The sequence below is a fragment of the Suncus etruscus genome, chromosome 12, assembly GCF_024139225.1.
Source record: "Suncus etruscus isolate mSunEtr1 chromosome 12, mSunEtr1.pri.cur, whole genome shotgun sequence".
Taxonomy (NCBI): Eukaryota; Metazoa; Chordata; class Mammalia; order Eulipotyphla; family Soricidae; genus Suncus; species Suncus etruscus.
In genome coordinates, this window is record NC_064859.1 from 61,610,576 (window position 1) to 61,622,944 (window position 12,369).

Consider the following 12,369-nt stretch of genomic DNA (forward strand, 5'->3'; position numbering starts at 1 on the left):
CTGCTGGAAGCAGATATCTATCTAAGAAGGGCAGCTCCTCAACAGATCATGGCACTCCAGGAACAGGAGAGACCTGGCAGGGCTGGGGCTTAAACTCAAGATGATGCCACTACCCAGTGCTGCTTGTGTCTATGAAGGCCAGGAAAAAATGGAGATAAGAACCCATTGCTTCTGCCAGTGAATGCCTCTTGCTGGGCTGATGAAGTCCTAGTAAAGAAGACTCTGAAAAGTCATAGTAAAGGAATATAAAAGTAAAGAGAACTAAAGAAAAGCTCCCCTCTTCCCCAGAGCTACACTATCTAGTGCCTCATCTTGGCAGAGACCAACAGGAAGTTACTCTACTAGCAAAAAGTGAGTTATGGTATTGTGGGGGCAGAGCAGGGAACTAGAACAGAGGAGAATAGGTGGTTGGGTTCAAAACTAAGGACCCACAATAACTTAGAACAAAGTTCTAAGTTTGTTCATTTCTGGGGCCAGAGTTTGCGGCAGACCCAGGACAGACCTGGGTTCGATCCAGTCATCCCATATGGTTCCCCAAGCCAGGAGTGATTTCTGAGTGCATAGCCAGGAGTAACTCCTAAGCATCACTGGGTGTGGCCCAAAAAATAAGTTTGTTTATAAGTTGTTGGACATAACTGTACTTTGGGGGCATATCAGCTTGATTTTGGTGCCACCAGGATCCCATGGAATGCAAGGAAGTGCTAGGGACTAAACTCAGACCCAGATCTACAGGCTCTAGCATGGAGCCAGTTCCTGGCTTCCCATTTTGAATGCTGCTTTAACCCAAAGTTATCTTAGAAAAATCTCATTTTCACTTCCAGGTGTCACTGCTCTTCTCTTTGTGCTAATGTTTATCTAGACTGAACTGTGGCTAGTGAAGAGATCTTCTATGTGTTCTGCTTGATGGAATGCAAAGTCACTGACTGACTCTGTGATTAGTGGTTGATCTTTTCTCTTTATAGTCCTGTCTATTTTTAATTTTCTTTTTGGTTTTTTGGTTTTTGTGTTTTCGATGACACCTGGCAGCACTCAGGGATTACTCCTGGCAGGCACAGGGGACCATATGGGATGCCAGAACTCAAACCACCATTCATCCTGAACTGGCTGTATGCAAGGCAAACGCCCCACCACTGTGCTATCTCTGCATCCCCTTTTTTGTTTTGTTTTTGTTTTTGGGCCACACCCAGTGACACTCACTCCTGGCTATGTGCTCAGAAATTGCTCCTGGCTTTGGGGACCATATGGAACACCAGAGGATCGAACCATGGTCCGTCCCAGGTCAGGCACATGCAAAGCAAACGCCCTACCTCTGAGTTACCACTTCGACCCCTTAATTTTTATTTTTCAAATTTATATTGAGATACATAAAGATTCATGGCCTAACTTTGATATCTTTGTTGCTAATCCTGTCATTCCACTTTTCAGCTTTGGTAGAATTTTCTAATCCTATTTTTTATGTATATTTTAATATATACAGTTCTTTTTTTTTTTTTTTTTTTTTTGGTGAGGTGCTATATCTGGCAATACTCAGGGATCACTTCTGGCAGTTCTCAGGGACCATACAGGATGCCAGGGATCGAACTTGAGTTGATTGCAAGCAAATAAGTACCCTACCCACTGTACTATATTACCAGCTCCACAGCTCAAATTTTTAATAAAATCTGGAGCATTCTTTTTTTAAAAAACAAATTCAGGGGCCAGAGAGATAGCATGGAGGTAAGGCGTTTGCCTTTCATGTAGGAGGTTATCAGTTCGAATCCCGGCGTCCCATATGGTCCCCCGTGCCTGCCAGGAGCAATTTCTGAGCCTGGAGCCAGGAATAACCCCTGAGCACTGCCAGGTGTGACCCAAAAACCACAAAAAAAAAAAAAAGAAAGAAAGAAAGAAAAAGAAAAATTCAGCCTGTACACATTTGTTGTAATTACTCAAATGCCTGCCATTTAATTTTATAATTCAGCATACTTGAATTATTTTTATTGTCCCTTAATTTTTTTTATTTGACCTCATTTTAATTTTAAATTTCACTTTGGGGATACACCCAGCAGTGCTCAGGACTTATTCCTGGCTCTATGCTTAGAATCACATCCTCACCTTGGTGTAATGCTCAGGGAAACCATATATGGTGTCTGGGATTGAACGAGAATTGACCAACCACCTGCAAAGCAAGCACCTTACCCCTATACTGTCTCTCCGGTCCCTAATCCAGTTTTTCTTTATGCCCTAAAAATAAAACAGCATATAAGTTAAAAATCACAAAGTTAAATGGAAAGTATTATTAACATAATCATTTGCTAATTGTTAATTTTTGTATTTCATTTGTTTTTTTAAAGTTAATTCATTATTTTAAGAAGTGAACTTTTGGGCCAGAGTGATGGCACATGCGGTAAGACGTCCTAGCCTAGGACGGACTGTGGTTCAATCTCTTGGCATCCCATTAGCAAAAAGCGATTTCTGAGCGCATAGCCAAGAGTAACCTCTGAGCGTCACCAGGTGTGGCCAAAAAAAAAAAGGAAGTGAATTTTCTTAGTGCTTATGCATCTGAAATGTCATTCTTTTACCTTCATACTGAATTACTTTTAACTGAGGGAAAAAAATTTTAATTCAAGTTATTAGGCCTAGAAATTTTATTTTTTATTAACATGGAGTTCAGTTTTTAATTTAATTTTTGAAAAAGAGAATTCAATTAAATTTTCAAGGCCAGAGTGATAGTACAGCACTAGGGCATTTGTCTTGCATGGGCGGACACTGGTCCTAGCCCCTACATCCCATCCTGGCATCCTGAGCCTGCCAGGAGCGATTTCTTTCTTTTTTTTTTTTAATATCTTTATTTAAACACCTTGATTACAAATATGATTATAGTTGGGTTACAGTCATGTAAAGACACCCCCCTTCACCAGTGCAACGTTTCCATCACCAATGTCCCAAATCTCCCTCCTCCCCACCCCACCCCTGCCTGTACTCTATAGACAGGCTTTCTACTTCTCTCATTCATTCACTTTGTTATGATAGTTCTCAAAGTAGTTATTTCTCTAACTGCACTCATCACTCTTTGTGGTGAGCTTCATGTCATGAGCTGGACCTTCCAGCTCTCCTCTCTTTTGTCTCTGAGAATTATTGCAAAAATGTCTTTTATTTTTCTTAAAACCTATAGATGAGTCTATCTCTCTCCCTCTGGCTTATTTCACTCAGCATAATAGATTCCTTGTACATCTACATATAGGAAAATTTCATGACTTCATCTCTCCTGACAGCTGCATAAAATTCCACTGTGTATATGTACCACAGTTTCTCTAGCCATTCATCTGTTGAAGGGCATCTTGGTTGTTTCTAGAGTCTGGCTATTGTAAATATCGCTGCAATGAATACAGGTGGGTTTTGGGTCACACCCGGCAGTGCTCAGGGTTTACTTCTGGCTCTATACTCAGAAATCGCTCCTGGCAGACTTGGGGACCAAATGGGATGTCGGCATTCAAACTACCTTCCTTCTGAATGCAAGACAAATACCCTACCTCCATGCTATCTCTCCAGCCCCTGTTTATTTTTTAATTTAATCACCATGTTTACAAAATTTTCCATACTGGGATTTCAGTCATAGAATGTATACCACCCTTCACCAGTGCAATCTTCCCACCAACAATGCCCCTCCACTTCCCTCTCCCACCCCAATTTCTTACCTGTCTTTCAGACAGTCATTCTGCCTCTCTCCCTCATTATTATTGTCATGGTAGTTGTCATTGTGGTTAGTACTCTAGCTGCACTCATCACTTTTATGGCAAGCTTCATGTTATGAGGTGGACCTCCCAGCATTCGGCTCTATTGCCTCTGATATTATTGCCATATTGTCTTTTATTTTTCTTATATCCCACAGATAAATAAGACTATTCTGTGTCTATCCCTCTCCCTCTGGCTCTTTTCATTTCAGCATAATAGTTCTCCACGTTCTTCTATGTATAGGTATAGACAAATTTTATGACTTCACTTTTCCTAATAACCACATAGTATTCCATTATGTAAATGTACCAGTTTCTTTAGCCACTCATCTGTTGTTGGGCACCTGGTTTTTTTCCAGATTCTGGTTATTGTAAATAGTGCTGCAATAAACATAGGGGTGCAGAGGGCATTTTTGTATTGTGTTTTGTGTTCCTAGAATATATCTCTATGAGTAGTATTGCTGGATCATATGGGAGCTCAATTTCCAGCTTTTGAGGAATATCTATATTGTTTTCCAGAGAGGTTGGGCTAGATGACATTCCCACCAGCAGTGAATGGGAGTCCTTTCTCACCACATCTCCTCCAGCACTAGTTGTTCTTGTTCTTTGTGATGTGTGCCAGTCTCAGAGATGATGAATGATACCTCATCTCGCTGATGATTAGTGATGCGGAACATTTTTCATGTGCCTTTGGCCATCTATATTTCCTTTTCGGGGAAGTATTGTTCATTTCTTCTCCCATTTTTTTGATGAGGTTAGATGTTTTTTTCTTGTTAAGTTCTGTTAGTACCTTCCATATCTTGCGTATTAGCCCCTTATCAGATGGGTTTTGTGTGAACAGTTTCTCCCATTTTTGTGGGTAGGCCTAGAAATTTTAAAATTATGCTTCACTTTTATTTCTTACATCTGGAGTTGTCGATCTACTAAAGACTCCTGTTGATCTAATTTTTATTCTCTTATAAATAATACTTTTCTCCCTTTTCTGGAAGTATTTAAGATTTTCTTTTTATCTTGGTTTTCTGAATATGGCTCTTTTTATTTTTTTTCATCCTGGTTGGCTCTGAGGACCTTTTCTATCTGAACACCTTCTTCATTCAGTTCTTAGAACATGTTCTTTTACAACTATTTTTGATGAGTGTTCAACTTGGTTTTTTCTGTTCTGCATTCTAGGAATTTTCTTAGGTAAATATTGGGACTCTTGAGTCATAGAACTCGAGGCACTCAAATTTTCTACTCTTTCATTCTGTTAACACTGATTCTAGAAGAATTCCACAGTTAAGTTTTCAGCTCACTTGTGATTCTTCAGCTTCATTCAGGCTCCTGTTTTGACCTTCTGCTCACCCTTTTTAGAAAAGCTCACTCTGCTTTTGGTGACAATACACTTTTTTAACTCTCATGTTACCATCATATTCTTAAAATGTATTATTGTTTGCTTTCTCAGTGGTTTTGTTCCAGTATTCATTCTTTTAGTTGTTGAGTTGTATGTAATGTTTTTCCCAAACTCTAGTAGCTCTTGACTGTGCCTCCACCACCTGTGCAGGAGGAGGCAGTTGGCTGAGGGAGGGTCTAGTTTGTAGTTTCCTGGGCATGAGTCCTGTGTTTCCCCAGATTCTTTGAGGTCTATGTCACTGCATTGCTCTGGGCACAAACTAGGAGGAACCAAACCAAGTAAACTCCTTTGTGGTTTTTAATCCTCCTTTAATACATTTCCACAAATTCCCAACACACACATACATGTACCTGCACATATAGGTATACTTGTACCATCCTCATATTTCTGCTAAAGTCAAGGAAATTCTCATCACTAATTCAGTGTTCTCATTGTAATGGAAATATATAATGAAATACAGATGAATCTTGATTAGGGTTTTTTTTTTTATTCTGGTTTTATGACATATAAAAATATAGACCATATTTTTTTCCTTCAGCTATAATAATCAGATTTGACTATTTGGTCTGATGTGATTTGTGTATTTATTTTGGTTTGGGAGGTACACCCAGCTGTACCTAGACTTCCTCCCGAGTCTGTACTCAGGGATCACTCTTAGCAATGCTCAGGAGACCCTATTACATATATATTGGATGGATTTCTGAAAACTTGCTATTGCAAATAACAGGAGATATGGCAGTAGCAGTGAGATGGGTACAATTAATTCTGGATATTTTTCCCCCCAGGGCGTACTTTCTAATGAGCTATTTACCATACTATCTAGTATTCCTGAGGCTGAAAAATTTGCTAAATTCTGGATCTGTAAAGCAAAGTTGATGGCAAGTAAAGGCACTTTTGATGTTATTGGATTGTATGAAGAAGCCATTAAAAGCGGGGCAACCGTGAGTATCTCTTTTGAGTGGGAGATTTCTTGAAAACTCTTATATGAGTTCTCTGGGGTTTTTGTTGGTTTTTTTTTTGTTTTGTTTTTTTTGTTTGTTTTTTTTTTTTTGCATGTGGCTGGTCTGTAGTAAAAGTTTAGACTTATTATTAGTATAAGGTTAGAAATTCTTTTCTCAAATTAACACATAATGTCAGTAACATTTTCTTTAGAATATTATTTTCAGGACAAGCATGGAAACTCAAAATCTGGAGCATATGCCTTTCATATAAGACCCAAATTCAATCCCTGGTTCAGCATGCCCCTCATCCCAGTATATCCAGGTGTCACATTAGAAGCCCCTGAACACCTCAAGGTTTAAGCTCTAGTGGCCCCCAAACATTGCTAGACCCAGGCAGCATCTTATCACTGACCCTATGCCCAGGTGAGAGCATCACACCTGGATATCACCAGGTGTGACCCTTGACTAAATATTGCTTCAGAGGCCCCACCAAAAAATAATTACTTCCAGGGCCAAGGAGATGGATAATTTCAGAGTTACGAGCCCATCCTGGTTTAATCTCTGCAACCACATGTTCCCTCTGACATTGCTAGGTATCACCCTGGAGACTCCTGAGCACCACTGGGGTGAGCCAAATGGTCCTTGGGCATCACAGTGCCTGAGCAGCATCACAGCATCCTTGAACCATCAGGCCTTGTTCACCAAGAATCATCAGGAGTGGTCTGAGGCTCTCTGAACACTGCTCAGAAGGGGAAAAAACACCTTTTTTCTTCCAGGTGTATATGGAGACCCAGAGAATCAGTTTTCATTGAATGTGTTTATTGTATAGAAATATATGCACTTATATGTATACATATATGTACACTGTATAGAAATATACATGTATGTAGTCTAATATTATAGAAAGTTATAACATCCATATCCAGTACTTAAGTTGTACTTCTCCATAGGAACTTAAAACATTGAAGTCAACACATCAGTGTCCATAAATTAGTCATTTAGAATCATTGTACAAATTGACTTCTAATTTTTGACAAAACCTAATAAAACCATATTTTGAATACAGTGTTCTACCTAAGGTTGCTTCAGATAGTTTTAGAACCCTATTCACATAAACATTTCACTCGTCTTCCTGATCAGACTTCATATGTGCAATTCAAATACAGTCAGGTAGTTTGTGGGCTCCTTTACTTTACTCTGCTTCTGTCCCATTTCCATTTCTTAGAGTGAAATATTATTTTCTTATCTTCTAGCCAATACAAGAGCTGCGAGAATTTGTTTTTAAGATTTTACAGAACCCAAGTGAAATCACAAAAGGTACTACTCTTTTTGTACTTTAATACATTTCCTGCAGCCACACAAGTAAAAGCCTGTGTACAAGGGGAAAGGGAAGGAATGACAAGTCCCCACAGATGCCTACACCCCCTGGCTTTCAAGCTGGCTCCCATCATACATCATTGTCAGATTTCTTAATGGTTAGTTATAATTACTATTCTGCACAACTCAGAACAAAGGCTCTCACCCTGGCAACCTAAAGTCCAGGGTGGAAGAGACTGAGGCATAGAGGGAAATGTCTCTCTTTAGTTGCATATTAAATGATGGTAAGCCAAACCTCATTTTTACATCCATGTTTGTGTCACCATTTTGTTTTTTTAATGTATCATGGTTTTTTTTGTTTGTTTGTTTGTTTGTTTTAGTTTTTGGGTCACACCCGGCGGTGCTCAGGGCTTACTCCTGGCTGTCTGCTCAGAAATAGCTCCTGGCAGGCACAAGGGACCATATGGGACATTGGGATTCGAACCAACCACCTTCGGTCCTGGATCGGCTGCTTGCAAGGCAAACACCGCTGTGCTATCGCTCCGGGCCCTGTATCATGGTTTTTAAGATAACGATCTTGGGTGCTAGTACAGGAGGCAGGGCATTTGCCTTGCTTGCCACCAACCCATGTTCAATCCCCAGCATCCCCAAACCCACCAGGAATGATTCCTCAGTGCAGACCCAGGAGTAAACCCTAAGCACTGCTGGTTGTAGCCCATAAAGAGAAAAAAAAATTTTTTTTTCATTAAATAAAGTAGCTGCTTCGGGAATTTTTATCACTTTATGTTGACCATTGCTGGCATTGATAGAATGTATAGAGGGTTCTTAAATTCAGTGAGTAGCATGTTATAATCGCTTAGAATATAAGTGGAAAGACAAGAAAAAAAGAAAAAAATATGCTGCCTCCAGAAAATAAAGTAGATGTCTTTTGTGATATTAAGAGATGAACTTTTTTTCTGTTAAAAAGTGGTATTATAGCTAACTGACCCATTTTACTTTGTGACATAAATAAGATTAGAGAATAGTGGGGCTGGAGAAATAGCATAGAGGTAAGGCATTTGCCTTGCACACAGGACAGTGGTTTGAATCTGAGCATAGAGCCAGGAATAACCCCCGAGTGTGACCCAAAAAAAAAAACAAACAAACAAACAAGATTACAGAATAGACATAACTAAATGTACCTTTTCTGGAAAAGGTTCAGATTATATTTGTAATTGGGTTTATAATTATATATGACAGTGTTCATAGAGGGATGAAGAGAAGAGATAAGCTGTACCTTGGGCCAGAATGATAGTACAACAGGTAGAACATTTGACTTGTATTTGGCTGATCTGGATTCAGTCTCCAGCACCCATATCCCCCCACACCCGAAAAACCTCCAGGGGTGCTCCCTGAGCCCCGAGCCCAGGAGTAAGCCTGAGCACAGCTGAGTGTGGCCCAAAAAGAAAATGAAAAATAAAGCAATCTGCCTTTTTCATTGTAGGGCCCCTATTGACCTCTCTTGGGGATGTCTGTCCCCAACCTTAGTATCTGCCTGGCTCATCAATTTCCTTCCTTTTGTTTTTGTGGTTGGAATATCACACAAATTCTTTTAACAAGCTATTCTCACTTATCCACATTGATAAACACATGGTCATTCTTTGCTTGGGAAGGGGTTGTAAGTCAAGTTAACCCCAGTACATCAAGAAAATCAAACCAAGATAATGTATAAGGGTTAGTTCAGTGGTTAACTTCTAAGGGTACTCTTTGGAGAAGGAATAAGAATTTGTAGGTATGCTCAGATATTAGATCGGTACCATGGATTCATCTACGAGCAGGAAGCATGCACAAAGAATGTCCTAGAGGCTGAGAAATAGGATGGCCTGATATAGAGCATTGCTATTACTCAGCAGGATTAATTAGTCTTAAGTTCCGATTTAAATCTATTACTCTTTATTTAGAATATGGAGTCCATGAGGGTTACCGGGAAATCATTCTATATATTACTTTTTTGGTTTATTGATGTTTAATTTATTAAATTACTATATCTTTCATCTTTTTGTACACACAGCACTTACCAATGATAACTCAGTTGCTGAAACTAATAGAACATCAATAGAAGAACTGACAAAGAGGATGGAATCTAGAAAGTCTGACCTTTGTCCAGAAGAGAGAGTAGAGGTGACAGCAACACCCACAGTAACCAAGGCAGAGCTGGATAGCCATGCTGGTATTAAATTACAGGTTGCACCAATTCCTAGGTAAGCAGACTCAGCTCAATTTGGAGTCATAGGCCAACTTCTAGTTCAGTTTTTTCTCCCACCCAGACTCAGAATCCCATCAGGTTTTTGCTGCCTCCTGCCATGTAAGAGGACCAGGCAGACTAATTCATCTTGGGCCTTGAGGGAAGGAGCAGAGGGGGATGGTCCGGAACAGGCGACTCCTGGGAAGACCCATTTTCTTCCATCCTGCTCCACCACCAATCCAAGATTAGAGCTACCAGGATCAAGAGGGATATTGGAACAGACCCATCTCCTTCCTCTGGCCTTGGGCCTGTCTCTTTGCTCTCAATATAGCTTCACTTGCCTGTCCCACGCATCTTTCCTGCCATTCCATGCCAGGCAGGAGCCACCACCATAGCTATTGTGAATGGGTTAGTAAATAGGCCTGTGAGGATAAAGAGGCAGAGACTAGTCACTGTTCATAATATCCAAGGAGGAGTTTTGCTACTTGTGTTCTATAGGAAGAATCCAGACTCGCTGAAGCTACTGTAGTGGGTTTTCAGTGTCATTTTCTTTTTTTCTTTTTCTTTTTTTTTTCTTTTTGGTTTTTGGGTCATACCCAGTAGTGCTCTGAGGTTACTCCTGGCTCTACGCTCAGAAATCACTCCTGGCAGGCATGGGGGACCATATGGGATGCCAGGATTTGATCTACTGTCCTTCTACATGCAAGGCAAATGCCCTACCATCATGCTATTTCTCCGGCCCCAATTTTCTATATCAATATAATATCTGTCTTTGTTCCATCTGAAAAAAAATTCCACACAAAAAACCCCAGGGTCACCACTGTTTATTATAGTATTTAGTGGTAGATTCCCTAAGAAGCACAGATAGAAACTGCCTGTCCTAATCTCTCAGTCAATTCCCTACCTCAGTCAACTCAGAGATGGGTGAAATCAAGTTGGTGATCAAAACCAACTCTGGATGACTCAAGTCTATTCTGAGAACTTTGAGTAACTGACCTTCAGCTTTATTATATTTTGTTTATGCTAATATGAGTAGTGATGTTTTGGCATATAGCCCTGAAACTACGTGGAAAAGTTAAGGCCTCTACCTCCTCTCCTGCACTGAATGAGGCTTTCATTTGGAGGGGGATGGTTTATGTAGGGGAGGGTTGGGGTGGTTGTGAGGCAATATCCAGCAGTGCTCAGGGTTTACTCCTGATTCTGCACTCAGGAATCATTCCTGTGAATGCTGGTGATCAAACCCATGTCAGCCACATATGATACAAGCACCCTGCCCTTCTCATTATCTCTCTGACCCCCAAACCATGGTTTTCAACCTGAGATAGTTTTTAAAATATGTAATGTCAACACAAGGAAAAATATCTAAGAGTTTTTTAAACCATCCCCTCTTGGGGTTAGGCCCAGTTTCCTCAAAACCTGGCAACTCTCTTGAAAGTTTATGAACTACATAAAATAAACACCTGCTGCCAAGTTTTTGGTTTAAAATAAAAGCCACACTTTAGGCTTCATTTAATTAGTCCCTGCACTTCTACCATCTGACAGTCAGGCCCCATGAGAAAAGAGCTCATCTAGAGGTGTGTCTTGTGTCAGCCTCCATGGATACATCCATCATGTTTCCTTGTGGGATAAGGAAAAATAACAAGTAGAATTCCAAAAGAAAGTGTAAGATGAAGTGGTCCGCAGCAGCAGGGCGTTAGCCAAAAGTTGTAGGATTGGGGCCGGGCGGTGGCGCTAGAGGTAAGGTGCCTGCCTTACCTGCGCTAGCCTTGGACGGACCGCGGTTCGATCCCCCGGCGTCCCATATGGTCCCCCAAGCCAGGAGCGACTTCTGAGCGCATAGCCAGGAGTAACCCCTGAGCGTCACCGGGTGTGGCCCAAAAACCAAAAAAAAAAGTTGTAGGGTTTTGAATGCAACTTTTGCTCCCCCTCAGAGTAAATGGAATGCCAGAAGTGCAAGACATGAAGCTCATCACTCCAGTGCGGCGCTCGGCGAGGATTGGGAGAGCAGTTTCCCACTACCCAGAAATGCTACAGGAGCACGACATGGTAGTGTCATCACTCGATGATCTGCTGGCAGTGGAAGACACAGAGTATTTCATATTCCGCAAAAATGAGGCCTTGCCTGTAACATTAGGTTTTCAAACACTGGAATCTTAATTTCTTGACACTATATTTTTAGGAAAGATCTGAAATGCCTTTTTTCCATAAGATGCTTGCCCAAACAACCTGAAAGAAATGAAGTAGCAGAAGCATTTTGATTGCAGATGATGGGCAGTAAAGATTCAGAAAGGAACTCACTGAACTTATTCTCAAAGTTTATGACCGCCTTAGGAAGTCTGGGTTGTTGAAGGCTATAATTTGACATAGATTTTGTCTCTTACTGTTACCATGTAAGTAATGCGTCTGCAATAGTGTTAACTTTTATGGCTTTGATATATAATTGCTGCACTTAATCCCCGAAAGTGCCTGATGCCCTCCCCCACGGTTCTTAGATCACTTCCAGTCTGCTCCTTTATTCTCTGCCCCGGCTTCCCACACTGCTTGGTAATCTCAGTTTTGTATTGCAAGGCCAGCATTTTGTCATGCTTTTTCAACATTTTGTCATACTGTATTCCCTAGTTTTGTGTGTTCATATATCTCAGAGGAATGAGATCATTTGACATTTGTTCTCCCTCTGGTTTTTTCACTTCATCTAAGGCCCCAGTTCCATCTACTTTGCACTGAGCTGCATGATTTCATCTTTTCTTTCAGCTGCATAGTATTCCATTTTTATATGCCATAGATAAA

At 40.6% G+C, this 12,369-nt stretch overlaps 1 protein-coding gene across 1 annotated transcript in view; it reads left to right on the forward strand.

Moving 5' to 3' along the window:
• CKAP2L (cytoskeleton associated protein 2 like) overlaps window positions 1-11,908 on the forward strand; it is a 30,059-nt gene extending 18,151 nt beyond the window's left edge. Inside the window, exons 6-9 of the mRNA XM_049784459.1 lie at window positions 5,886-6,041; window positions 7,295-7,358; window positions 9,409-9,598; window positions 11,514-11,908. Of these exons, the coding sequence (XP_049640416.1) occupies window positions 5,886-6,041; window positions 7,295-7,358; window positions 9,409-9,598; window positions 11,514-11,739 (636 nt within the window). The 3' untranslated portion in view covers window positions 11,740-11,908. The remainder of the gene's footprint in view (window positions 1-5,885; window positions 6,042-7,294; window positions 7,359-9,408; window positions 9,599-11,513) is intronic.
• The last annotated feature ends 461 nt before the right edge of the window (window positions 11,909-12,369 follow it).